This window comes from Carcharodon carcharias, chromosome 15, assembly GCF_017639515.1.
Source record: "Carcharodon carcharias isolate sCarCar2 chromosome 15, sCarCar2.pri, whole genome shotgun sequence".
NCBI lineage: Eukaryota > Metazoa > Chordata > Chondrichthyes > Lamniformes > Lamnidae > Carcharodon > Carcharodon carcharias.
In genome coordinates, this window is record NC_054481.1 from 35,001,703 (window position 1) to 35,028,789 (window position 27,087).

Sequence of the window (27,087 nt, forward strand, 5' to 3'; positions counted from 1 at the left end):
GAATTTAGAGTGCTAAGATGGTTGCTGTGGTAAAGTGGAGTACTATGTACCTTTAAGAAAATGTAGTTAGTTGAAAATGTGACTGTATTGATGAATTGCTTCACAGCAGGGGCTTCTTGGGTAACTGGAAGTCTGAAGTTGGAGTTGATTGAAGAAGTGCACTTGGGCCAGAATTTTTCCCTCGTTGAGCGGGTGCATGCCCGACCCAAATAAACGTAAAATAATGTGTGATGATGTCGGGCGAGTGTCCCAATGTTATTGCGCACTCGCACCATATTTCGGTTGGTGGGCACATGTAGATGTCGGCAGTGTGCCTGCTGATAATTAAAAGGCCTATTGAGGCCAGTAAAGTAATAATTAAGTTCAATTTTTCACTGCCCATCCAACCTTACATTTGGCAGGCAGGTGAAAAAGCCAAGCGGCCTTTGGATTTTTTAAGGAAGCCTCATCCACGGGCAGGACGAGGTTTCCAACAGCAATTAAAAATTAAATAAAAATGTTTAAATTTCACTAATAACATGTCCCTGCTCATTACAGAATCACAAGATGGAACATGTGTTTTAATATTTTAAAATTCTTTACTTTTAATTTTTCAAAATCTTCATCTCCCTGCTTCAGTCCTGTCTCAGGGAACTTTTTCTGTGAATACCCGTGAGCTTGTGCGCTTGCCCTCCTTCCCCTCCCCCCCCCCACCAACATGCCCACTCCCCACCACCGGCCCCCCCTCCCCCACCACATAGGCAGCACTGAGCGTTGCAGCAAGCGTTTCACGTTATCCGGGCCTTAATTGCCCTTCCCAGCATGAAATCATGGTTGGGCCCCAATCATGGGCGGCGGTTGGCTTCCCAACAGCTCCCACTCACCCCCGCCCGATGAGGACAAAATCCTGGCCATGGTGTTAGTGCTCTGTTCTTTGTACTAATAAACTACCTGTGTTTGTTCAGTCAAATGGTCTCTCTTCCTGTATTGTTTCAAGCACTAAGTAATATGTTAATATCACGAACACAGCTAGTGGTAGCCGGACAAAACAAACCTGATAATCAAAAACATAAAAGATCTATACCCTGGCTGCATGGATGAGATTATTCATCCTCTATCTGCATTCTATGGCCAGCCTCTTCTGTGCAACATTGACAGTGATGATTAGTGCTATCGCCTACCAAGCTGGAGTGGTAATGTAGCTGCCCCTCCTCCGGCCAGAGCAGGGGTAGAGGACATCACAGCGGCCTCCACAGAATCCAAGGGTGCTCTATGGTTGGAGTCTTCTTGTCTTTCGGGGCCATGTCTTCTTTGCTGCAGTCCTGGGCAGGAAGCAGCAAGCGCAACTGTACTTTAAATGTAGTTCCTGGTATGATGAAGCAGCAAGGTGATGGCGTGGTGAGCGAATGAGAGCCCACCTGCCATGGAAATGGCATGTTTCCTGGGAATGCATAATTAAAGGAAATGGTGCTTATCCCGGGAATGCATAATTAATGTGGCAGGTTTGGAATGATACGGTGTGAAAATCCACCATTGCGACCAGCAGGTAAAATGTCATTTTACCTGCCCGCTACCACACAGTGCAAATCTGGGACAATTCTGGAGGTAGCAATAGGCATGGATGTTGGTTCAGCAGCAGAAGAGTTGAGTTGGGCAATGTTACAAAGGAAATAGGCAGTGTTACGGACTGTGTGGATTGATGGTTGAAAGCTCACCTTGGGCTATGACAGTGCATGTGGAAATAGTCTCGTTCAACCTAAGACTAAGAAAAATATTGGTTGAGGTTTAGGATAGGAATTTCAGGGATTAGTGTTGAGGCATCCAAAAGGTTTGTCTAGCATTGATGGATTGATGGAAAAATTGGGAATGCGTAAGAAGTCAGAATTAGAGGAACCAAGAGACCTTGGAAGGTTGGAGGAAGTTATGGAGATAGGGAAGGGTGAGGCCATGGAGGAATTTGAAATCATGGATGAGAATTTAAAAATCAAGATGCTGTCAGATTGGGAGCCAATGTGAATCCACAAACACAGGAATGATGGGCGAATTGGTTTCGGTGCAGATTTTCCTTTAGCAGTCTGTATATACTTGCAAACCCCACCATTCACTGTACCTATATTATGGTGGGTAATATAGTGGCTTTCATTCCATAAAATAAAGGAATTTACCTTTTCCGTGAAGAAACACGTTTTGATTCCTTATTGGTCAGCCAGAGCCAAAAACACTGGCCAGAATATTTCTGTTGGTGATTTGGGGGCGGAGCCTGCTCGCTGACACGGGATGCCCCCCGACATCATCCTGCCCTATTTAAATATTCGGGAAGGCGGCTGGACAGCGAAATCAGCTGTCCGCCTGCTGACCTGTCAATGGCCAATTGAGGCCATTGACAGGATAATAAGCCAATTAAAGGCCCTGCCCGTCCACCCTTAAGGCTGGCGGGCAGGCCAGGAGCCCCAGCGGGCTTCTGAAAAAACATGAAACCTCATCCCCCGGTGGTCTGTTTTAAAAAACTTTAATAAACTTTATGTGATATTTATTAACATGTTCCATCTTGTGTGACATTGTCACATGAGGAGGACATGTTAATAATTTTTTTATCTTTCTATTTTTTAAGTTTATAAAACTTTCAGCGCTCTCCCTGAGACAGCACTTAGTCTCAGGGTGATGTGTGGTCTTTCATCCGCATGTGCGAAACAGCGCACTTTGACAGTTGGGGAATCTCTCCCCCCGCACAGGAAGTGCATAGCGCTTCCCTTAGGGCAGATCGCTGGGCGGGCCTTAATTGGCCCACCCACTCAAGATGGTGGCAGGGCCCGTTTTGGTGGTGGTGTTCGGCTGCCCGCCTGCCGCTGAGCCGGTGGGGCCCGCCCGCCCATCAAGGGCAAAATTCTGCCCACTGTTTTTAGGAGTCACTCATATTTAATGAGGATCAAAAAGTAGGTTGCCTGCTCTGAACGCTGATGGTTGGCAACTGTAATAACATAAAGCTGGTCCCCAAGGCACAGCTGGGAATATAACTATCAGGCTTTACTTGGGGAAGATGTTGGCAGCATAGAACACAGGAACTACCAGAGTCCTCGGGGGCAGGAGCAATATGAGGCAACAGGAAGGAGCTATCCTCAAAAAGAAAAGGAGGATTCCTAACTCAGCAGTGGAATGCCCTTTGTGGATTTCTGTTCCTGCATTTGCACTATGAGCAAAGCCTCAAACTGGGAGCTGTTTTTAAGGATGGAGGATAGAGCTATGAGCTTTTTTTGGGGTGGGGCCAGTGTAGGGAGGGGAGGGGGGCGTTGGTTGGCTGTATCAATGGCTGGGTTGGGGCACAAGCAGCAAAAGGCAGTGCTAGGTGTTAATTTTAATAATCGTTTGCTGAAGAACGAATGGGTTTGAAGCCAGTCTGTACCTTAAGACAGGTTTATTTCCAAGCCTGCAGAGGAAAGTCACAGACTCTAGCTTCCAATTCTCCCCAATCCCCAGTACGAATACCTTATTAGACTCTTGTAATGAAGCCTTAATACTTCCCCAGTTGAGGACAACAGTTATCAATTTAAAGCATGTACTCTATTGCATCACAATTCAGACATTAACAGATTCCCTTCCTTTTGAGGAAAAGAAAATGCATTTTCTTTTCAGGACAAAGGTAAAACTGAAGACCGGGACATAAGTCACACATTTTCAAAACTTCAATTCTGAGTCTTCCCTCTTCTAATACTCCCAATAGTTTTCACTACAAGTGTTCCTTTTGGTGGAACTGTCTGTTAACTATTCAAGGAATGTTAAGTGATGGCTTGTTTCAAACCTTTCTCACCACCATTTTAGATTTGTGATATCAATTCGTGATCTTTTTTCACTCTCATTCTTTTTGGAGTATATGTTATCCCAAAGGGATTGATTGTCAATGTAACATTCTATTGGGACACTTTCTTTGTCATTTCCCCATGTAGTATTTCCCCTAATGTTTTAGATAAAAAGATTGCCATGTCAACTACCTCTGCTAATGAGGGAGTCTCTGCAGCCAGGGTGCTCTTTACTACTTACCTTATGTCCTTGGCTTCCCAAGTCAACGGGCAACATTTCCCATTTCCCTCCACAAGAAATATTATGAAATCCACTGCACTTGAAAACCCATCAACAAAGTTTGCATAAGAGGCATCACTGAACAAAATCAATTTTATGTTCTTGTGGTCACCAAAAGATGGAAACTTCAGTAAACATTTCTCTGTCTTTAACTTCTTTAAGTGTTTTGTTTGCCTGGAAGATGTCCTGGACCATGGAATGTTTCATTATAGTACTCAGTTCAAGAACTTCAAAGCTTGCATTCAGCCTCATCTGTGCGGCCAGCCAATTTAATTGACCAATCAAGTCTCATCTTTGGAAGTATCTGCATCTTTGTGAAGACCTAGCTCGACTGGCTACGATAGGGCTAACACTTTCTAAATACGATTGCTGGTGTAAAGTAACCTTAAACCTATGATGTTTTATTTCTAATCTAATATATTTAAAGGCCCCATTAGCCTGCCTTCCGACCTTAAAGCCTGTTCTAATCCTAACTTGTGCCACCCCATAGGAAGTCATCAACATGCATCATGAAGATGCCTGCAAGTTTCCCACCGTGGTACCAATAAAACATGGCAGGATCTGCCATCAGTTGGAGACAATCCAACTTTAACAACATTGGAAGAATCGTTTAAACCATATACCCACGTATTCAACTTCCAAAGTTTTCCCTCTATTTCTGGCACCTCCTTAGATGGATTGAGAAACACTTCCCCCTGGAGGTGATCCCCAGCAGAAATGCAGCTCTTATATCTGTGGACTTATATTCTCACGAAAGCATTGCCAAAGCGGCCAAAAAAAAAATTCACAATTCCCTTTCCTGCTGTACACTGACTTCTTGAATTTGCTAAGCATTTTTCAAATCCCCGGGCCACTACCTAGCCTTGGTCTTATAAATTCTATCTGATGGGAGCTTTTCTGCACAGATCCACTTTATATGAAAATGCTGGCTGACCCCTATTTGGGACTTTTGAATATACACCAAACTCCGTCCAACTGTCCAAATCCCTCTGTTTAACTTCATCCCCCTACTTGTCAGCCGTTACAAAAGCCTCAGTCATGGGGACTCCTGCTTCTGCTTTGTTGTCAATGATTCAGCATTCTCCAGTCCACCACGTTCTCTAGTCAAGCTATGACCCCTATTTGCCTGTCAAAATCTTTCCAAGCCTGCCCACCGCACGTGAACATTTCCTCACCTGGGATTCATCACCTGACCCATTACAGTAACTTGGGCTACACTTCCTTATTTTAGATTCTTGTATTTTGTGCTCTCAGTCTATGGCCTTTACTGCTTGTCCATCATCCTGGACATTCAACAAATTCTTATATTTTCCAGTAGAGTTTCCTGCCATACTGTTGCATTCTTCCAGTTATCTGATTCTTCTGGACAATACAATGCCTGGGAGCCCACTGAGGACAGCTGATCTCTGGACAAAATAGACCCTTCCTGTTAATCACAACCAGATTTTTTACTGATATCGAACTCCATTATATCTTGTTCCTCTGGCTCTGTCCAACAATACACATGGTGCTTCATTGTCTATCATATTGTCAGTATTCGCAAATTCATAATACGTTCTGATGTCCTGTGAGGAATGGTGTTTTATTGTTTGATTCCTGTGTTGAATAATAATCAGTTTTCCATTCACATCTGAATTTTCCCTGAACCTTTCCATTTCCTTTGCCTCTCTCTTATAATAAACAAGATCGCATGAAGTAAATTCTACTTGAGATGGTCCTTTGGTGTTGCAGTGCTCTCCTAATTCTTTCTGAAATCTCAGCCTTAAGATCATAAGACATAGGAGAAGAAATTAGGCCAATCGGCCCATCAAGTCTGCTCCGCCATTCAATCATGGCTGATAAGTTTCTCAACCCCATTCTGCTGCCTTCTCCCCGTAACCTTTGATCCCCTTACCAATCAAGAACCTATCTATCTCGGTCTTAAATACATTCAATGACCTGGCCTCCATAGTCTTCTGTGGCAATGAATTCCATAGATTCACCATTCTCTGGCTAAAGAAGTTTCTCCTCATGTCTTTACTCTGAGGCTGTGCCCGTGGGTCCTAGTCTCTCATACTAATGGAAACATCTTCCCCACGTCCACTCTATCCAGGCCTTTCAGTATTCTGTAAGTTTCAATCAGATCCCCCCTCATCCTTCTAAACTCCATCGAGTATAGACTCAGAGTCCTCAAACGTTCCTCATATGTTAAGCCTTTCACTCCTCGGATCATTCTCGTGAACCTCCTCTGGACCCTCTCCAGGGCTAGCACATCCTTCCTGAGATACGGGGCACAAAATTGCTCACAATATTCTAAATGTGGTCTGACCAGAGCCTTATAAAACCTCCGCAGCACATCCCTGCTTTTATATTCTAGTCCTCTGAAAATAAATGCCAACATTGCATTTGCCTTCCTAACTACCGACTCAACCTGCAAGTTAACCTTAAGAGAATCCTGGATCCTCCCAAATCCCTTTGCATTCCAGACTTCTGAATTCTCTCCCCATTTAGAAAATAGTCTATGCCTCTATTCTTCCTATCAAAGTGCATGACCTCACACTTCCCCATGTTGTATTCCATCTGCCACTTCTTTACCCATTCTCCTAACCTGTCCAAATCCTTCTGCAGCCTCCCCGCCTCCTCAATACTACCTGTCCCTCCACCTATCTTTGTATCATCTGCAAACTTAGCCAGGATGCCCTCAGTTCCTTCATCTAGATCACTAATGTATAAAGTGAAAAGTTGTGGTCCCAACACTGACCCATGCGGGACTCCACTAGTCACCGGCCGCCATCCTGAGAAGGACCCCCTTATCCTCTCTGCCTCCTGCCAGACAGCCAATCTTCTTTCCATGCTAGTACCTTGCCTCTAACACCATGGGCTCTTAGCTTACTGAGCAGCCTCCTGTGCGGCACCTTGTCAAAGGCCTTCTGGAAGTCCAAGTAGATAACATCCATTGGCTCTCCTTTGTCTAACTTACTTGTTACATCCTCAAAGAATTCTAACAGATTTGTCAGGCATGACCTCCCCTTGACGAAACCATGCTGACTTTGCCCTATTTTACCATGTACTTCCAAGTATTCTGAAATCTCATCCTTAATAATGGAAACTAAAATCTTACCAACAACCAAGGTCAGGCTAATCGGCCTGTAATTTCCCGTCTTTTGCCTCGTTCCCTTCTTAAACAGGGGTGTTACATTAGCGATTTTCCAGTCCTCTGGATAAAAGCTTTGCTGCCTGCATGCAAGGCATTCAAGTGAACAGCTAAAAAGAGCTAATGGTAGTTCAAGAACAGGGGGAGTATCTGATAGCACTGAAGGCAACTTCAGATTCCTGCCATACATCAACTGGCATGGACTATACCCCTTGACCATTTGTGAATAATTTTTTGCATGTACTGCCTATTCCAGTGCCGTTTGCAACTTGCAATCCAGTTGGTCAACCGGTATCTTATACAGCATTTCATCACACCTTTCACACAAACCATTGCTGAACGGGTTCTCAGCCGCAGTGTTCATGATATTCAGATTTTTACACATGTCCTGAAATTTATCATTTGCAAATTCTCCACCATTATCTATCAGGAATTTCATCAGTGTTCCTAATTCAGTACCCACCCATTTCTCCATCATTTTGTCTACGATGGTCAATTTGTTCTTGCCATTTATTACTATAGACAGGCCAAATCGAGTTGCCATATCTAGAAAATATAGCAAAAAAAACCACACCCCGATCCTTGTCCCATACTTTTAAGTCCATTTCCATGACATTAAATTCCTTAGTTGGTGGCAGATTTACAACAGGACATGGTGGTGTCCTTCAGTATTTAACAAATGTCACATTGAGCCGTAACTCACTCAAAAGGGTGTCATATTCTTTATCAGCTACTCCAGCATCACTCAGCTTTCAATTTCTGTGACGCTGGATAGAAACATAGAAAATAGAAGTAGAAGCCGGTCTTTCGGCTCTTTGAGCCTGCTCTGTCATTGAATATGATCATGGCTGATGGTCCATCTCAACACCGTACTCCTGTGCTCTCCCCATACCCATTGATGCCTTTGGAGCTCAGAAATTTATCTATTTCCTTCTTAAATATATTCAGTGACTTGGCCTCCACAGCCTTCTGTGGTAGAGAATTCCATAGGTTCACCACCCTCTGACTGAAGAAGTTGCTCCTTATCTCAGTCTTAAATGGTCTAGCCTGTATCCTGAGACTGTGACCCCTGAAATATCATCCCTGCATCCAATCTGTATATCCCTGTCAGAATTTTATACATTTCAATGAGATCTTCTCTCATTCTCCTAAGCACCAGTGAATACAGGCCTTGTCGACCCAATCTCTCCTCATACGACAATCCTGCCATCTCAGGACTCTATGGTGAACCATTGCTGCACTCCCTCAATGGCAAGTATACCCTTTCTTCGGTAAGGAGACCAAAACTGCACACAGTACTCCAGGTGTGGTCTCACCAAGGCGCCGTACAGCTGCAGCTAGACATTCTTCTCCTGTATTCAAGTCCTCTCACAATGAAGGCCAACATGCCATTTGCCTTCTTAATTGCTTGTTGTACCTGCATGCTTGCTTTCAGTAATTTGTTTACAAGGACACTTGGGTATACTCTGCCAATCCATTTTTCCAACTGAAGTGGATAATTTCACAGTTATTCGCATTATACTGCATTTGCCATATATTTGCCCACTCACTCAACTTGTCTAAATCGCCTTGAAGCCTTTTAATACCCTCCTCACATTGTCAGCAAACTTGGGAATATTATATTTGGTTCCCTCACCCAAATCATTGATATATATTGTGAATGGCTGGGTCTCAAGCACTGATCCCTGCGGGACCCCACTAGTCACCACCTGCCACTCTGAAAAAGATCCATTGATTCCTACTCTGTTTCCTGTCTGAAAACCAATTCTCAATCCATGCCAATTCATTAACCCTAATCCTGTGTACTTTAATTTTACGCACTAACCTCTTATGTGGGACTTTATCAAAAGCTTTCTGAAAATCCAAATACACAACGTCCACTAGTTCTTTCCTTTCTACTCTGCTAGTTGTGTTCTCAAAAAACTCCCAGTAGGTTTATCAAACATAAATCCCCTTTCATAAATCCATGTTGACTTCATCTAATCTTGTTGATATTTTCTAAGTGCCCTATTATCATATCCTTTATAATAGACTCTAGCAATTTCCCTACTACTGGCGTTAGGCTAACCAGTCTGTAATTCACTGTTTTCTCCCTCCCTCCTTTTTTAAATAGTGGGGTTACATTTGCCACCCTCCAATCTGCCAGGACTGTTCCAGAATTTTGGATGTACAAATAATTTGTGCAACTTCCAGATAATCTTTTCATTGTCCACCAAACTTTCATCCCCAGAAATTAACAATACTGCCTGGACTCCCCAACGAGAAATATCTGGCTTCTCAATGGCAGGCAGTAATGGCCTGATTGCATAAAACACAGATCTATGGTTTTCCCAAAACACAATGGGCAGAATTTTGCCCTTGGCTGGCAGGCAGGCCGAAACGGGGCCCACCGCCATTTTAAGTGGGCGGGCCAATTAAGGCCCTCCCAGCGGCCTGCCCGACAGGAAGCACTATACGCTTTCTGTGCGGCGGGGGGGGGGGGAGAATCCCCAGCTGTCAAAGTGCGCTCTTTCACCCATGCGCACAAAAGAGCGCACTGCTCCCTGAGACTAATTGCTGTCTCAGGGAGATTAGTGACAGTGTACGAAACCTAAAAAATAGAAAAATAAAAATATTATTAACATGTCCCCCTCATGTGACAATGTCACACGAGATGGGACTTGTTAATAAATATCACATAAAGTTTATTAAAGCTTTTAAAAAGAAACATGAAACCTCATCCCGCCAGTGAATGAGTTTTCATGTTTTATCAGAAGCCCACTGGGGCTCCTGGCCTGCCCGCCAGCCTTAAGGTTGGATGGGCAGGGTCTTTAACAATCTTAATTATCCTGTCAATGGCCTCAGTTGGCCATTGACAGGTCGGCGGGTGGACAGCTGATTTCGCTGTCCTATCACCTTCCTAAAAATTTAAAAGGACCAGGTTGGGGTTGCTCCTGATGTCATCCCATGTCATTTTCCCGTCGGCGAGCGGGCCCCGCCTCCAAATCGCCGATGGGAAAATACTGGCCAATTACTTTGTCATTCTCCATGTCTAATTTCATCTGTCCATTTTTTCAATCAAAGATTTGCTCAACAATAGAGGTCTCTCACTAGAGATTATTTCAGTGCTGATGAAGATACTGACCCCTGATATCTTGTACAGGAGGACTACTTTTCTGAAAGACATTAACGCGTTATCATCCCCTACCTAAAGCAGGTAGTGCTTCAATACTCCTTAATCTTCTATCAGTCTGCTTCATCGAGACATTCCATGTAGCAATTAAGCCAATCCACTCCACAACACCGTGGAAGTGCAACCACTATTCAGTACAGCGCAGTTGAATGAATCAGCCACCAAAACACTCTTCACCGGATTCAAATTCCCAGTGACCAACACAACATAATTCTTTCATGGCAGTTGCTGTCATCATTCTCAGCATCAGAATTATCTGTTTTATACATTACTTCAAAAATGATTCTTTGGCTGAAAACAATTCATTGCGTAATGATATTTACAATCACACCGACAACACAGATGAATTATTCCCTATGCATTTCTTGGTTGAAGCATCTATGATTGCCCCTCTGGACCCACTTTTTCTCGATTCTCAAATCGGCTAAAAGTGTGACCTTCAGGCTGCCCGACAACAACCCTATTGTTGTACTGAATTCTGTGTCTAATATTTTGGTGATCTTGAACTTCGATAACCATGGAGTCTTCCAACCTTTGCTTTACAGCAGAGATGTCTGTTTTTGACAGGAAAGCAGCTGGAAATGACAGCTTTCCCAAAATCTTTTTCAGGGCAGCAGCCATTTGGTCTAGGTGCAAGTCCTTTCCATGAAATTGAACCCCTGTCAAAACCTAAAGTCTTTTTAAAAATTAATTGACAGGATGTGGGCATTGCTGGCTGGGCCAGCATTTTTCCCCATCCCTAATTGCCCTTGAGAAGGTGATGAACCACTGCAGTACCTGTGGTGTAGATACACCCACAGTGCTGTTAGGAAGGGAGTTCCAGGATTTTGAACTAGCGACAGTGGAGGTATGTTGATATATTTTCAAGTCAGGATGGTGAGAGTGGCTTGGAGGGAAACTTCCAGGTGGTGGTGTTCCCACTGTGTCTGCTGCCCTTGTCCTTCTAGATGGCAATGGTCATGGATTTGGAAGTTGCTGTCCAAGGAGCCTTGATGAGTTCCTGCAGTCTATCTTGTAGATGGTACACACTGCTGCCACTGTGCATGGGTGCTGGAGGGTGGAGTCTTGTGTCTGTGGTAGGGAAACTATTGGAGAAAATTCTGAAGGAGAGAATCTATCTCCACTTGGAGAGGCAAGATTTGATCAGGGATAGTCAGCATGGCTTGGTCAGAGAGAGGTCATACCTAACAAATTTGATTAAATTTTTTGAGGAGGTGACCAGGTGTGTAGATGAGGGTAGTGCAGTTGATATAGTTTATATGGATTTCAGCAAAGCCTTTGACAAAGTCCCACATGGGAGACTTATAAAGAAGGCAAATGCACATAGGATACAGGGTAATTTGATAAGGTGGATTGAAAATTGGCTTAGTTGTAGGAGACAGAGAGTGATGACAGAAGGATGCTTAAGTGACTGGAATCCAGTGTCGAATGGTATACCACAGGGATCTGTGCTGGGTCCCCTATTATTCATCATTTATATAAATGACATAGATGACTATATGGGGGGTAGGATTAGTAAGTTTGCAGATGATAAATAACAGTGAGGTTGAGTGTCTTGGGCTACAGGAAGATATAGAGGGATGATCAAATGGGCAGATAAGTGACAGATGGAATTTAAACCCTAAAAAGTGTGAGGTGATACACTTTGGAAGGAGTAATTTGACAAGGAAGTATTCAATGAATAGCATGACACCAGGAAGTTCTGAGGAACAAAGGGACCTTGGCGTGTGTGTCCATAGATCTCTGAAGGTGGAGGGGCATGTTAGTGGGGTGGTGAAAAAGGCATATGGGACACTTGCCTTTATCAATCGAGGCATAGATTACAAAAGTAGGGAGATCATGTTGGAGTTGTGTAGAACTTTGGTGAGGCCACAGCTGGAGTACTGTGTGCAGTTCTGGTCGCCACATTATAGGAAGGATGTGATTGCACTGGAGGGGGTGCAGAGGAGATTCACCAGAATGTTGCCTGGGATGAAACATTTAAGTTATGAAGAGAGGTTGGATAGACTTGGGTTGTTTTCGTTGGAGCAGAGAAGACTGAAGGGTGACCTGAACGAGGTGTACAAGATTATGAGGGGCATGGACAGGATGGATAGGGAGCAGCTGTTCCTCTTAGTTGAATGGTCAGTCATGAGGGGACACAAGTTCAAGGTGAAGTGCAGAAGGTTTAGGGGGGATGTGAGGAAAACCTTTTTACCCAGAGGGTGGTGACGGTCTGGAATGCGCTGCCTGGGAGGGTGGTGGAGGCGGGTTGCCTCACATCCTTTAAAAAGTACCTGGATGAGCACTTAGCGCGTCATAACATTCAAGGGCTATGGGCCAAGTGCTGGTAAATGGGATTAGGTAGGTAGGTCAGGTGTTTCTCACATGTCAGCGCAGACTCGATGGGCCGAAGGGCCTCTTCTGCACTGTGTGATTCTGTGATTCTGAGGGAGTGAATGTTTGTGTATGGGGTGCCAATCAAACAGGCTGCTTTGTCCTGTATGATGTCAAGCTTCTTGAATGTTGTTGAAACTACACTCACCCAAGCAAGTGGGGAGTATTCCATCACACTCCCGACGTGCCTTGTAGATGGTGGACAGGCTTAGGGGAGTCAGATGGTGAGTTACTCCATTGATATGAGAAATACGTGCACTGTCCAGCAATTAGAAAGGCAACATTGACTCTAAGATTTCAAGGTTAAACTTTTTCAGTCTCTTATACCACTAAAAGTCCATAACATACTCCTCAATGGACTGATCATCTGTTTTTCTTAATTCTATCAAAATTTGAGCATACTTCATATACTTCCAACAAATGATCCTTTTTGTAAAATTCATCTAAAAACTGTAATAGAAGAGTTACTCCCTCTTTGGTATCCAAGTCATCTGTGTCCAATTCTGAAAATACTTTATTTCTAATCTTACCTTTTGCTGGAAATGACAACACTAAGGCCTCACTTTGCTCCCTCCAGGGTAATCACAGAATCAGAATCACAGAATCACAGTGCAGAAGAGGCTCTTCAGCCCATCGAGTCTGCATCAACACGTGAGAAACACCTGACCTATCTACCTAATCCCATTTACCAGCACTTGGCCTATAGCCTTGAATGTTATGACGTGCCAAGTGTTCATCCAGGTACTTTTTAAAGGATGTGAGGCAACCCTCCTGCATCACCCTCCCAGGCAGAGCATTCCAGACCATCACCACCCTCTGGGTAAAAAAGTTTTTCCTCACATCCCCCCTAAACCTCCTGACCCTCACCTTGAACTTATGTCCCCTTGTGACTGACCCTTCAACCAAGGGGACAGCTGCTCCCTATCCACCCTGCCCATACCCCTCATAATCTTGATAAAAATCTTCATAATCATGGCCCTCAGCCTACACTGCTCCAATGAAAACAACCCAAGTCTATCCAACCTCTCTTCATAACTTAAATGTTTCATCCCAGGCAACATCCTGGTGAATCTCCTCTGCACCCTCTCCAATGTAATCACATCCTTCTTATAATGTGGCTGGGTCCATACCCTGACTTCATTTTCCCATCGCTGAAGTGGCTCTGCCTCTGAAACAAAAAAACATTTGGATAGTCAAAGCCTGAGATTTTTCATCATCCTTCAGCTATTCTGTAATGGAGGTCGTCAAGAGTGGTCTGCTTCTTTTTTTCTCCCTCCTCAGAGGATAGAGACAAAAAACTTCTTCTTCAGCAACCAATCACCAGGGTTTAATGTTCATCCTCTGCTACCACGCTTATTTTAATAATCGTATGCTGAGGAAAGAATGAGTCTGAAGCCAGCCTGCACCTGAAGATGGGTTTCATTTCAGGCTTGCAGAGAAAATTTGCCGACTTGTCCAATTCCTCCCAACCCTGTGTGTGAACACCTTTTTATACTCTTGTAATGAAGCCTTAATACTTCCCCAGCTAGGGACAACTGGTCTTAATGCCCAACTTAAAGCATGTACTCTATTGTGGCACAATTCCAACATTAACACTAGGTGATGACAAATGAGAAGAGGGGAAAGGCCATCTCTGGACTCCAGTTGTTTCGAATGGGAGAGAAAGCTGGAGGAAGTACCAGGCAACCAGTTCAATATTTACAGATCGCAGCTGGATAGCTCTTGGAAGACAATGCTACTTATCCCGGAGACAAAGCTAGGAGGAGTCAATCAGGGATTTGTATAATAAAGACCTCGAAATGTAAACAATTGGTATGATGATAGACATAGTGGAAAAGGCATGATTGTAAAGTGTTCCATTAAGTCTGCCTATATGTAAGATTTTTTATCTTAACTCATTGCTAATTGTATTATAGATATTTTACTATAAAAATTGTGCAATATTCCTCAATCATGTTGGACTAATTTTGTTCTTTTTCATCAACAAGAATATAGAGAAGAATATAGAGCAGCTTAAGGGACTCAAAACTAACCAATCCTTAGGAACAGATAGTACTTATCCCAGTATACTGAGAAATATTAGGGCCAAGATTCATGAGATGCCAACAGTCATTCTGAGAACGTGGCTGAAAGCTGAAGAGATCCCATTAGATATCAAACAAGTGAAGATAATAATACTCATTTTCAATAAAATAACAAATTTCCCCTAGAAACTACAGAACTATTAGTATTCCTTACCAACAGAATCAATTGTTAAGAGCAAAATTGAGATTAATTAGTATGATAAGGACTTAGTAAATTGGAGCAAATTCGGCTGCAAATGGGAATAATACTATCTGGCTAACCTTTTCAACAAGGTAAGGTGCAGACTCAGTTAACACGTTCTGAGATTTGTGCCCTGGCTATATGTTCCAATCTTGTCATTTCAATTCTCTGTCCAGCCCCCACTCTGTCCTTGACCTCCTATATCATTCTGTAAAAGCTCAATGGAAGCTCGAGGAACAGCAACTCATCTTTAGATGAGATACTCTACAGCCTCCCAGCGCAGGATTTCCCATGTGCTTCAGGACCCTGATGTCAGGATCAAATGGGAGACTCGAGCTTGCACTTGCTGGGAGCCAGACTGATAGTGATATTCCCAGAGGTGGCCTCCTAACTGGCCATATCTGAGCTAGCTGCAAGGGCAACAGGTGGGATGCAGATGCTGCTGGCCCAATCAGAGCAGCTCTGAAGCCTTGGCAGCTCCATTGGCAGAGATGGGCACTGCTGACGCTGCTTGGAGAATACAAAGGCGCATCAAAATGGAGGTACCCTTGGAAGGGTCAGCATAATTTAAAAATATGGATGAGAGTGGAAGCACCTGGGGAATGGAGGGGAAAGCCCTTGGGGGAGTGTTTGGCTAATGGGGTGGCCTTTCTTTCAAGTGGTCCCCTAAATGGGTCAAGGAACCTCCAGCTCTGATGGCCCGTTGGAATGTTGCTGGGAGGCTGTCTCCATGAAGCTGGATGCTCGTAAGTCCTCTAAATCCACTCCGAATAGGGGCCTTCATTATTTAAATTGGCTCTCCTCCAACCAGAGGTGGGCAGCTGATCTGCATCTGGTCCCACTGCTGAGAAACTTACTTGGGGGCTGGAATGCACTGGGGATCCATCCTGTCATGGGTCGCTGCTATTTTCCTGGCACTCCTGCCCAGCCCACCTATCAGGATGGGGGTACCGAAAATCCTGCCCCCAGATTAAACACTGATTTTAACATTTTCAGATCACTGCTTCCATTTTTTCAGGCAGCACCTATTGGTAATGATTTCTGCTATTGCCATTTACACCTCCGCTGGACCAAGCTTTTGTTTCTTTACTTGTCCCATTACCGCCCCCTTTTGTCATTTAATCACTCCTGCCTTTCATCCTATCACAGGCTTTCCTTCCCTCCCCTTTTCCATTGTCTTTGTAATTACTTAAACTTGCTACATCTCCAACTTTCTCTAGTTCTGACAGACCCTGAAATGTTAACTCTGTTTCTCTCTCCACAGCTGCTGCCTGACCTGCTGAGTATTTTCAGCATTTTATGGGCAGAATTTTGCCCTTGGTGGGGGTGATCAGTGGGGGCAGTCAGGAAGCCGACCGCCACCTGCGATCAGCACCGCATCGCGATTTTACGCAGGCAGGCCAATTAAAGCCCGCCAAGCGTGGAATGCGAGCGGCAACACGAAGCTGCCTCAGGGAGATGAAGTGCTGTTTAAAAAACTAATGAAGAAAATAAAAATGTCATAAAACATGTCACCTTATGTGACTCTGTCACATGAGCAGGAACATGTTATTAATTCAAATGTATAACTTTTATCCGATTTTTATTTGCTTTAGGAAACCTCATCATGCCCATGGATGATGTTTCCTAAAAAGTGCAAAGACCGCTTGGTGTTTTCACCTGCCTACCAAACATAAGGTTGGACGGGCAGCGTAAATTTGAATTTAATGACTTTTTAGTAGCCTTAACAGGCCTGTTAATTGTTGGAGGGTGTGCTGCTGACTCCGGCCCGCGCCCACTGCACAAAATATCGTGGGACTACATGATGACATTAGGACGCTCGCCTGAGGTCATCGCATGTCATTTTACTCTCAACTGAGTCAGGCATGTGCACTCCCCCACCCCCCTCCGAGCTCAATATTCTGCCCTATGTTTCTATTTCAGATTTCCAGCATTCGCAGTACATGTTCCCAAGATCTTAGCCCTCCTTACTGATGTTAGGATTCATTGAACTGTGTACCATCCTTCAGTGTCCCCCGTCCTGTGCAGTTTACTGTAGCCTGGAGCCATTTAATTTATATTTCCATTCCCTATGTAATAACTGTAGCTTTAGGACTTATTATTCTATGTAGGATCATGTGACAGTGTGAGCGAATCAGCCCTAAGTGCGGGGAGCCTTACGGGTGGAGTTTGTGTCTATGGAGTTGTGGTACTTGATGGAAGCATGTAACTGCTGCTGAAGCCCTGTAAATAAAGTTCACTGTTTCTTATGAGAAACCTGTCTGGAAAATCAAATCTGTAACAACTGGTGACAAGGATAGATTGGTTCCGGTGCTGTTTCTCATCTAGTGAATGTAACTATCTTGTTTTAAACAGAAGAAAGGGAAACTATACTCACCAGGTATGCAACCTTTTGGCAGAATCGTACCCTTCAACTCATCCACAGAGAATTGGAGTCAATGTATTGAATGCCTTGGTTTCTTTTTCCAAGCAAACAAAATAATGGTGGAGGTAAAAAGGGAAGCATTTCTCCCAAGCGTCTGTGAGAGTAAAATTTATAATCCAGAGCTTGGTGGCCTCGAACGCTCCCGATTCGAAGACCTTCAGTGAATTGGTAGGCCTCGTAAAGGGTCACTTTCAACCCAAACCCTCAGTAATCATGCAGAGGTTCAAATTTAATTTGAGAGTAAGAGCCCCGGAGGGAACCACAGCAACATACGTAGCAAAGTTGAAACAGCTAACTGAACATTGTGACTTTGAGGAGACCCTAAGTGATGTTAAGGGATTGGTTGGTCTGCGATGTGCACAATGATGCCATTCAACAACGGTTATTAGATGAAGTAAATATTGATTTTAAAGGACCATTGGAAATAATGCTTACAATGGAAAGCGCCGAGCAGGATTCCCAAGCCTTACAGGGTGTACAAAATGTGCCGTTTTCCAGTTGGGGTGGGAACAGACTTCTGGGCGTGGCACAAAAACCAGGGAATCAGTTGCAAAGCGGGAGACAGTCCTTGCTACCTGATCATTTAAAAAATATACAGGAGACAGCTCAGTAGCAAATCTGAAAATGAATTGTTATCAAGGTGGAAGTAACCATGGGCACGATTTTTCATCTGGTGGGTGGGCTGAGTGGGTGGGTGCAGGAGGGAGAGTCAGGGCCAGCGCTCTTGTGCACATGCACACGAAAGAGCACTTCAATCTCCCTGAGGCACGGAGCTGCCTCAGGGAGATTGAATTGATAATAAAATAATTAAATAAAAGGTGTTAAAACTTATTTGAACATGACCCCTGATGTGACTGTGCCACATGAGTTGGGACATGTTTTTAAATTTATGAAAATGTTATTTATTTATTTGATAAATGGTTTGGGAAACCTCATCCCGCGAAGGCTGCTTGGCCTTTTCGCCTGCCTGCCAATCTTAAGGTTGGTCGGTCAGCATTCGCAATTACCTTAATCAGTTCCTTAATGGCCTTAATAGGCTGTTTACATATTGGCGGGCGTGCAGCTGACTCTGGCATGCGCCCGCCAAATGAAACATCGCCACTGAGCGCGATGACATCAGGATGCATGCCTGATGTCATCACGCATCATATTACACGTCAGTGTGTCAGGCCCGGCCCCGCACGCCGACTGGAAAATTCTGCCCCATATCTCTGAAACTTGCCGTCTTAAAGAGGTGGAGTGCCACTACTATCATAAAAGAGGGCACATACTGAAACAATATAAAGCAAAATCGAAACAAACTCCCAGACAGTAAAGTAAACTGATCGAAATACATAATGTGGAAGAACCAGAAACCACTAATTCTGATGTTTATTCCCTATTTAATGTGAAAACAGAGCCAATCACTGTTACTGTTCAGGTCAATGGAAAGTCTTTAATTATGGATGTGGATACCGGTGCATCAACCACAGTAGTGGGGGAGCACACATTCAAATATTTAAACAGGGGTACTCAACGATTGAATATGGAGCAGACTTCAGCCGAATTGAAAACGTATACAGGTGAAGTCATACAATTAAAAGTTATTACCACTGTACCTGTTTATTATAAGCACCAAACTGCTCAGCTCCCTGTGATTGTAGTGAAAGTTAAAGGACAAAGCCTTCTAGGTCAAAATTGATTGAGGGAAATTACCCTTTATTGGCCAGTGAGATTTCAAAAGGAAGATAGAAGAGTTCCTGAGTTGGAAAAGGAACAAGGCAAGGTACTTCAGAAAGAGTGTGGAGAGTCAAAGGACTGTAACAGGATGCAAAAGGAGTGTGTAGTCATTCAGCAACCTGAGGAAATGAAGACTGTCTTAGGGCAGCATGGAAGAACAGCAGAAGAAGCTCAAGGAGACTCTGCTGAATTACAGAATTCAAGATGAAACAAGTAAGCTTCGCAAAGAAAAGGAAATCCTGTGGAAAGAGAGAGGTTGGATAGACTTGGGTTGTTTTCGTTGGAGCAGAGAAGACTGAGGGGTGACCTGATTGAGGTGTACAAGATTATGAGGGGCATAGACAGGGTGGATAGGAAGCAGCTGTTCCCCTTAGTTGAAGGGTCAGTCACGAGGGGACATAAGTTCAAGGTGAGGGGCAGGAGATTTAGGGGGAATGTGAGGAAAAACCTTTTTACCCAGAGGGTGGTGACGGTCTGGAATGCACTGCCTGGGAGGGTGGTGGAGGCGGGTTGCCTCACATCCTTTAAAAAGTACCTGGATGAGCACTTGGCATGTCATAACGTTCAAGGCTATGGGCCAAGTGTTGGTAAATGGGATTAGGTAGGTAGGTCAGGTGTTTCTCACGTGTCAGTGCAGACTCGATGGGCCGAAGGGCATCTTAAGCACTGTGTGATTCTGTGATTCTGTGAAAGACCTTCACACACTTCAAGAATCCCTCAGGTCAAAGTTTGTACCTCTGGAAAATGATGAAGAGAAGCAGGATGAATTTAACATCGCTCTGAACAAACTGAGTTGGCAGAGAAGACGCAGCAATGTTTAAGGTTCCAGGAGGAAACCAAAAGATACAAGAAGAAGACAGAAGAGCTGAAGAGTCAGCTGAGTGAAGCAAAAGAGGCATTAGAAGGAAATGTCATGGAACTTTCCAAAATGCAAGTGGGTGATGAAGCCACGAGTAGCTCAACCCCTGAACTGAACCAAGTTGAGATTTCGCCTGAGAGAGGTCTGGCCAACTGTGAAGTCAAAATGAAGGATGAGACTAAACTCTGTGGTAGACTGTGGTCGTCTGAGGTGCAATACACCTTTAAGAGAATGTAAGCAGATTGACCACGTGATTGTATTACCCGATTGCTGTGTAGCGCGGGCTACATTGTTAATCAGTAGTTTTAGAGTAGGGTTTGATTTTGATTTGAGAAGACACTAGTGTTAATGCTCCATTACTTATGTTAATAAACAGCATGTGCTTCATCTTAAAATGGTCTCTTCGCCTGCATCATCTTGATTACTAACTCACTCATCATTAGGCAGGCGTGCAATCGTGTTCGCTGAGCAAAGCAACCTAATAGAAGGAACGTAACAACTGGCGATGAGGCAAAACACGACTAGTCGATGACACCAAGGAAAGCTGCAGAAATTAGCAGATGTAAATAATCGTACGTTGCATGTCATTCTAAGTACAGCCTTCATCATATTGGTCGAAGTTATCTCTCTCCAGTATGCCAAAGTTTGGCCGTAGCAAACCATTTGATCAATGACTGGTCACATTACATGGAACCCCTTGCGTCTTCTTTTTGGCCAATGACTTTTCGGGGGAGGAGAAGAGTCAAGCAATCCGCTTATTGACGTGTGACAGTAAAACATATGGCCTAATTCCTAGTCTAATGGCACCCAACGCCCCAGAGTCCAAGACCTTTGATTAGTTGGTAAGTCTTGTGAAAAGCCACTTTTTGGCCAAAACCCTCGGTAACAATGCAACGTTGATGGAAGCATATCACTGCTGCTGAAGCCCTGTAAATAACGTTCACCGTTTCTTATAACAAACCTGTCTAGAAAATCAAGGACAGGATTTTGCCCTTGGCGGGGGTGCTTAGTGGGGGCAGGTGGGGCTGGTCGGGCAGCCGACTACTGCCCGCGGTCGGCTCCGCACTGCGATATCACACGGGGGAGCCAATTAAGGCCCGCCCTGCGTGGATCGCGAGAGGCAGCGCTGAGCACTGCCTGGGCAGGCAGGGGGAGGAGGGAGAGCCGGGCCTAACTTGCAGTTGGTGTATGCGCGAGAAAGAGCGCTTCAATCTCCCTGAGGCACGGAGCTGCTTCAGGGAAATTGAAGCTCTTTTTAAAAAAATTAGTAAAGACTCTGTTCCATGAGATGTGACATGTTTTTAATTCCATAATAAAGTTTTTGTTTAATGCTTATTTGCTCTTGGATGAGGTTTCCTAAAAATTGTAAAGGCCGCTTGGCCTTTTCGCCTGTGTGGGCATTGTAAATTTGAATTTAATTAGCTTGTTAATGGCCTTAATAGGCCTCTTAATTATTGGTGGGTACGCAGACAACTCTGGTGCGTGCCCGCCGACTGAAATATCGCGTAAATGTGCGATGACATCAGGACACACGCCCGGTGTCATCATGCATCATTTTACCCTCAGGCGTGTCAGGCGCATGCCCACATGCCGAGCGTAATATTCCGCCAAGCGTAATATTCTGCCCCAAGTCTATAACACCCTCATCTCATTACCTTGAATTTATCCACGTTAAATGCATTTGAGACTCATCAGTTCAACATTCAAATTCTCCATGCCTCTTTACATTAATTTGCTCCTCTCTGTTTGCACGGTCCCCAGCTTAATCTGTTGCTATAGACAGCTCCTATCTCCAGCTCCAAGTCATTTACTATGAACTGAAGGGATCCCAGCACAGATACCATGCCAACAAGGTAAAACACTGCGAAGTAGGAAGGGTTGGAATAAAAGGCAAGCTTAAAAATGGGACAAAGCAAAGAAAGCAAAATGTGATTGTGATTGACATCATATCCAAAATGGCAAGAAGTCACTATGAATAGTACCTTGTTGGCATGGTATCAAATAGCACATCCACAGATTTTGATTTACAAATCTTGTGAGAGAATCTGCTCTTGTGGGAGACTCTAGGACTAGGGGTCACTGTTTAAAAATAAGGGGCTGCCTATCAAGACAGAGATGAGGAGAATTTTTTTCTCTCAGAGGGCAGTGAGTCTTTGGAACTCTCTTCCACAAAGGCAGTGGAAGCAGAGCTTTAAATATTTTTAAGGCAGAACTAGATAGATTCTTGATGAGGGGGTGAAAGGTTGTCAGGGATAGCTGGGAATGTGGCATTGAGGTTACAAACAGATCAGTCATGATCATATTGATGGTGGAGCTGGCTCATGGGGCCTACTCCTGCTCCTAATTTGTATGTTCACATGTATATATGTTTGTAATAAAGTCTAATGTTTCCTCAAAGATCTCTTTATCAGGTGAGACTTCCTTTCCTTACATCTCATACCAACTCCCTCTTTCCATAACATGTTTTATATCCTCTTCCTTGTAATGCTTTATCCTCACATCGCTGTTGTTCCCTGGGTTGTTGCTATGCACCTTTTTAAAGATTGATGTTATGCTAGCTACTTTCCACTCCTGTTTCTAACAATTGTAAAATTGTCTTCCTATGTGTGTCCAATGGTAAAAGGGCTCAATACGTTACCTGTTTGAATAGGTGCATCTCAATAAATAATTTTGCTAATCATTTTTGCGGGCCAGGTGGAGTGTGAATACTTCTGACCACAAAGCGTTTTTCCTGCCTCTCTGGGATTTTCTCCCCCTACCTCCATTTTAATGCCCCCTCTGACCTGTCCGGAACAGGCATCTCACCGATATTGTAATGAGGCCAACTAGGAAGACGGGTTCAGGCTTCTTGCCAGTTACATTGGGTGAGCTCCTAAATCATGTTGCCCACTTCCATCCTGATGGAAGCCAAAGATGAAAATGGGCCCCAGTGTGTATAAAAACACATATATTGTGATTGTGTTAGCAACAAACAGAATTCTCTTTCTCAGGCAATTGATTCACAAGAATAATTTGTCTTGCTACATTATTTAACTTATTCAGCAGTACATTAAATTCCTAGCTGTTAGATGTCTAATATTGGAAAAAAAAAGCATGGCTATGAAATGAAATAGTCTGAAAGAACATGACCTGTATACCAGTATCTACTAACTAAAGTCCCATCTTCTGTTTAACTCAGCGCTGGTAACACTTGGCGGGGTCAGTGTATATATCGGATATTCTGCAGCAGCGTTTAAAGAAGCTGTTTGTCTGTCTGGAAAGAAGATTCTGGAAGATATTAACATCAGATTTGGATGGTCCTTGGCATTGGCATGGATCTCCTTCATTGCTGAGGTCTTTACAGGTGTCGCGTTCATATTAGCTGCAAAATTGACAGGTATGAAAAGGAGGCAGGAAGAAGTAACATGAAGAGCTAACATGTACTTAGCTTAATTGCAACAAGAGCTGTGATGTGTTAGGTTTCTGTAAATTACATTGATATAGAAGCATAGAATGATTTCAATAATCTGGGGAACTGCTCAAATATGTATTTCTCATAAAGTTAATATTATTTAAGATGCTATCAATGCTGAAAATGTGAAACTAAATATTAGTAGCTGAAATACTTAATGAAAACAGTGTTCTTTGTCACTGTTTAGTTTATGTTGTTTAATTGTTTGTAGGATCAAAATATCTTTACTAATGTAACTTTCAGAGAAAAATGTAACAAAGAAATGTTGTTGGTGATTTGTGTGTGTTGACTGTATGAATATACTATAGCAGTGAAGGGAGAGCTCCCAGAATTACAGGTCAAATGGCAAGTGTTTCCGTTTTTGCAGAGCAAATGTATTTCTTGTGTGTTACTTTATTTCTATTATCTAGAGTTACAGCAAATGTCACAGATTAATGTTAAATAAACTACATCAGTTTCCAAAAAGATTAGTGGGCTAATCACATGATGCTACATGTCCTATAGGGAGCTGTGCACATTGAGAACATAGATTGGTAAAGTAGGTTCCAATTATAGCACCACCATTTTGAATGCTCATTCCTTTTGAGTACAGACTTAAAGCAGATGAGTGGTAGCACTGCAGAATAAACTGTCAGGAACCTTAGTGGCAAACAACTAATTAATTCTAAAAGGTACCACAAAATGAGCAATAATGTGGTGTAAAAATGCCAGGGGTTTAATACTTTATATATTTTAATTATGCAATTGTTTTTCCTCTCCCTTCCTGACGGCATTAATGCTTTGCACAGAGGTGGTTCCATGCACACCTGTTACTGTCCAACACCTTGCCCAAGTATTTATTATTTATTTGTGAGCCATGACAACATTGCCCGACTATTCACCCACAAAAGAACAGCCCGCTACCCTGAACTGCATGCATGTCTGCACGTTTACATTCGCAGCAGGATTTGCTGAAGAACAAAAGGACTGGCAGTTTGAGCTGATTTTGTGCTCTCTTACTCATACAGCTGAGGCCAACTGTAGTTCCCCATCTCTGCCCTAGCTGAGCTTGGCAAACTTAGCAAATGCTGGTCACCTAACCTGGGTGCTTCATCAACTAACTGGATTAACGGGGTGAACCTTTGGATGAGCCAATTCCCAAATAAATTTTAATAAGCCCACAAAAGAAAAAGTTAAAACACTTGACCTTTAAAATACAGCAGGTAGATTGGGAATAGCAAGAAAAAGAATAACTATTATCTGGTTGAACGTTTCCAGGAACATAGAAGTTACCACCTTGTCACTTGATCTTTAAAGCACTGTAATTAAAACTGGTACAAATGCACCTAATGTACAAAATATTAAAGAAAAAATATTTTGTGATCACCTATTGCCTTGCTGATGATAAATACTTTTCCAATTGTTATTAATGTTTCAGAGTTCAAAAGAACAAAAGCTTCTATGAATTTATTGGGCAGGATTTTTGGGTCGTTGCGTCGGGCGGGCGCAGTGAGCGGGCCTGGGAATGGCCGGGAAATGGTCCTCCACCCGCGATCAACCCCCGACCGTGATTTCATGCTGCCTGGCCAATTAAGTCTGTGGAGGTGAGGGCTGGCGCGCACCCAACCCATTTGGGTGTAAAATAGAGCAGGATGACCTCGAGCGAGCATCCTGACGTCATTGCACACTTGCGCGATATTTCGGTCGGCGCGTGCGCACAAGAGTTGGCACCACACCCACCAACAAGGGGGAGCGCGCAATGGAAGCTCCCTGAAGGCAGAGAGCTGCCTCAGGGAGCTGAAGAATTTTTAAATCAAAAATAAAGATTTGGAAATTCTGAAAAATCTTTCCTACATAGCACTCACTAACATGAACATAATAAAAATTATGTCAGAACATTTTTTTAACAATTAATGCTGGCAACCTCATCCCGCCCATGGATGAGGTTTCCTCGAAAATGCAAAGGGTGCCTGGCTGATTCATCCACCCACCAACTTTAACGTTGGGCGGGTAGCAAAAAATCTCTCTTAATTAATAAATTAGTGGCCTTAATAGGCCTCTTAACTGTTGGTGGGCATGGTGCCGACTCTTGTGCGTGCCTGCTAACCAAAATATTGCGCAAGTGTGCGCTGACGTCGGGATGCTCGCTCGAGGTCATCGTGCTCTATTTTATGCCCAATCCGGTTGGGTGCGAGCCAGCCCTCGGGATGTCAAAACCTTCAGAAATATTAACCTACAGGCTGGAGCAATTGTGGTGCCCGTTTACAGCGTGGCCTTCACAACTCAATTCCTAAAGTAGTGATATTAACCATGTTGTAAGATCATTGCAAATTTGCAGATGGGCTAACATTAGGTGGAAGCTCCAGGTATGAAATTCCTTTGGCCGCAATTTCAGCAAAAACATTAAACAATTACCATTTTTTGAAAACCTTTTGTTAATTAAAACTCTAAATAATTAACACAATTTTCTTCACAAAGGGAGTTATACGGCAGGAATGTTCTCTTGTCCCTTGGTATATTTATTGAGTGAGCTTTTGATTATTGGAATCAAAACAATCTTTGTCATTCATGGTATTGCTAGTGGTGGTAGAGTGATATTTTGATATGTCCGATGATGTCCAATAAATTAGCCAGCAATAGCCTAATTATTTCTACTTTACGTCATGTTTGTTAGGCTACAATTAATGCTCACCATCAATACAAAATAAATAGCAATATTGTTAAAAATATAGGAATAGTAATTTTGCTGAGGTTGAGTGAGAGACAAAAGAAAAACATGCTGCTCATGGTATGACACAATTAAAAAGTAAAAGAAGCTCCACTGAAATCAATTCACACATATCCCTGCAAGTTGCAAAGATGGAATTACACAGGAGGTGGGTAACTGTGTGGGGTGTTATCACTGAACTGCAGCTTGTTGGTTTTTAATCTTGTGAGCCAGACTGTGCACATACTCTATTCAGACATTACTAAAAATATATCAGAGCAAAGCATTTAATCCCTTATCAATGATATAGCAAGATGTTGACATGAGCAATAGGGAGGCACAATTAACATTATTGATGTTAGTCAGGTTATGCCAATTTCACTTGATGCAATTATTTTCTCTCAAAACTTTCCTTAAGTTCAAATGGTACAACGTGCTACCATTTATCTTGGCATTTCAGCAAAATAATAGGTGCAGGGCAAAAGCACAGATTTAAATAAGCCACTTTTGTATTACCAAGTAAAAATTTAAATATTTAAAAAGTTTCAGCACTCAAGTTCTTTTAGAAGCAAATCAAATAATGAAAATAAAATGTTATGCATAATATCAGAATTACTGGCAGAAGGCAGTGTGTCCAATTCATTGCACTCACTAGCTTACAGACATTAAAATTAATCATTTGCAAATTGAGATCGCCATGACTACAAAGCATGCTACCTGTCAAGCGATGCTCCACTCCAAGAAGCTAAATTTGCACAATTTTCTGTTCAATATCCATTGAAGAAAATGGTGACAGAGAAATCAAGGCAAGGTTCAAAACATGCAGATTCAACTCTCTTGGTGTTTGGCTTTTGGTTTCATCTGAAGGATTAAATATTTATTTTACGGAAATACCAGTCAGTAGAAAGTTAAGATCATGACACCAATTCATACACATGGCTCTGAGGC

General features: G+C 43.2%; 1 protein-coding gene across 1 annotated transcript in view; it reads left to right on the forward strand.

The window, feature by feature from the left end:
- Positions 1-24,818, forward strand: part of LOC121288495 (transmembrane protein 114) — a 133,722-nt gene extending 108,904 nt beyond the window's left edge. Inside the window, exon 4 of the mRNA XM_041207034.1 lies at positions 23,181-24,818. Coding sequence (XP_041062968.1) covers positions 23,181-23,410 — 230 coding nt within the window. The 3' untranslated portion in view covers positions 23,411-24,818. The remainder of the gene's footprint in view (positions 1-23,180) is intronic.
- Positions 24,819-27,087: the final 2,269 nt, after the last annotated feature.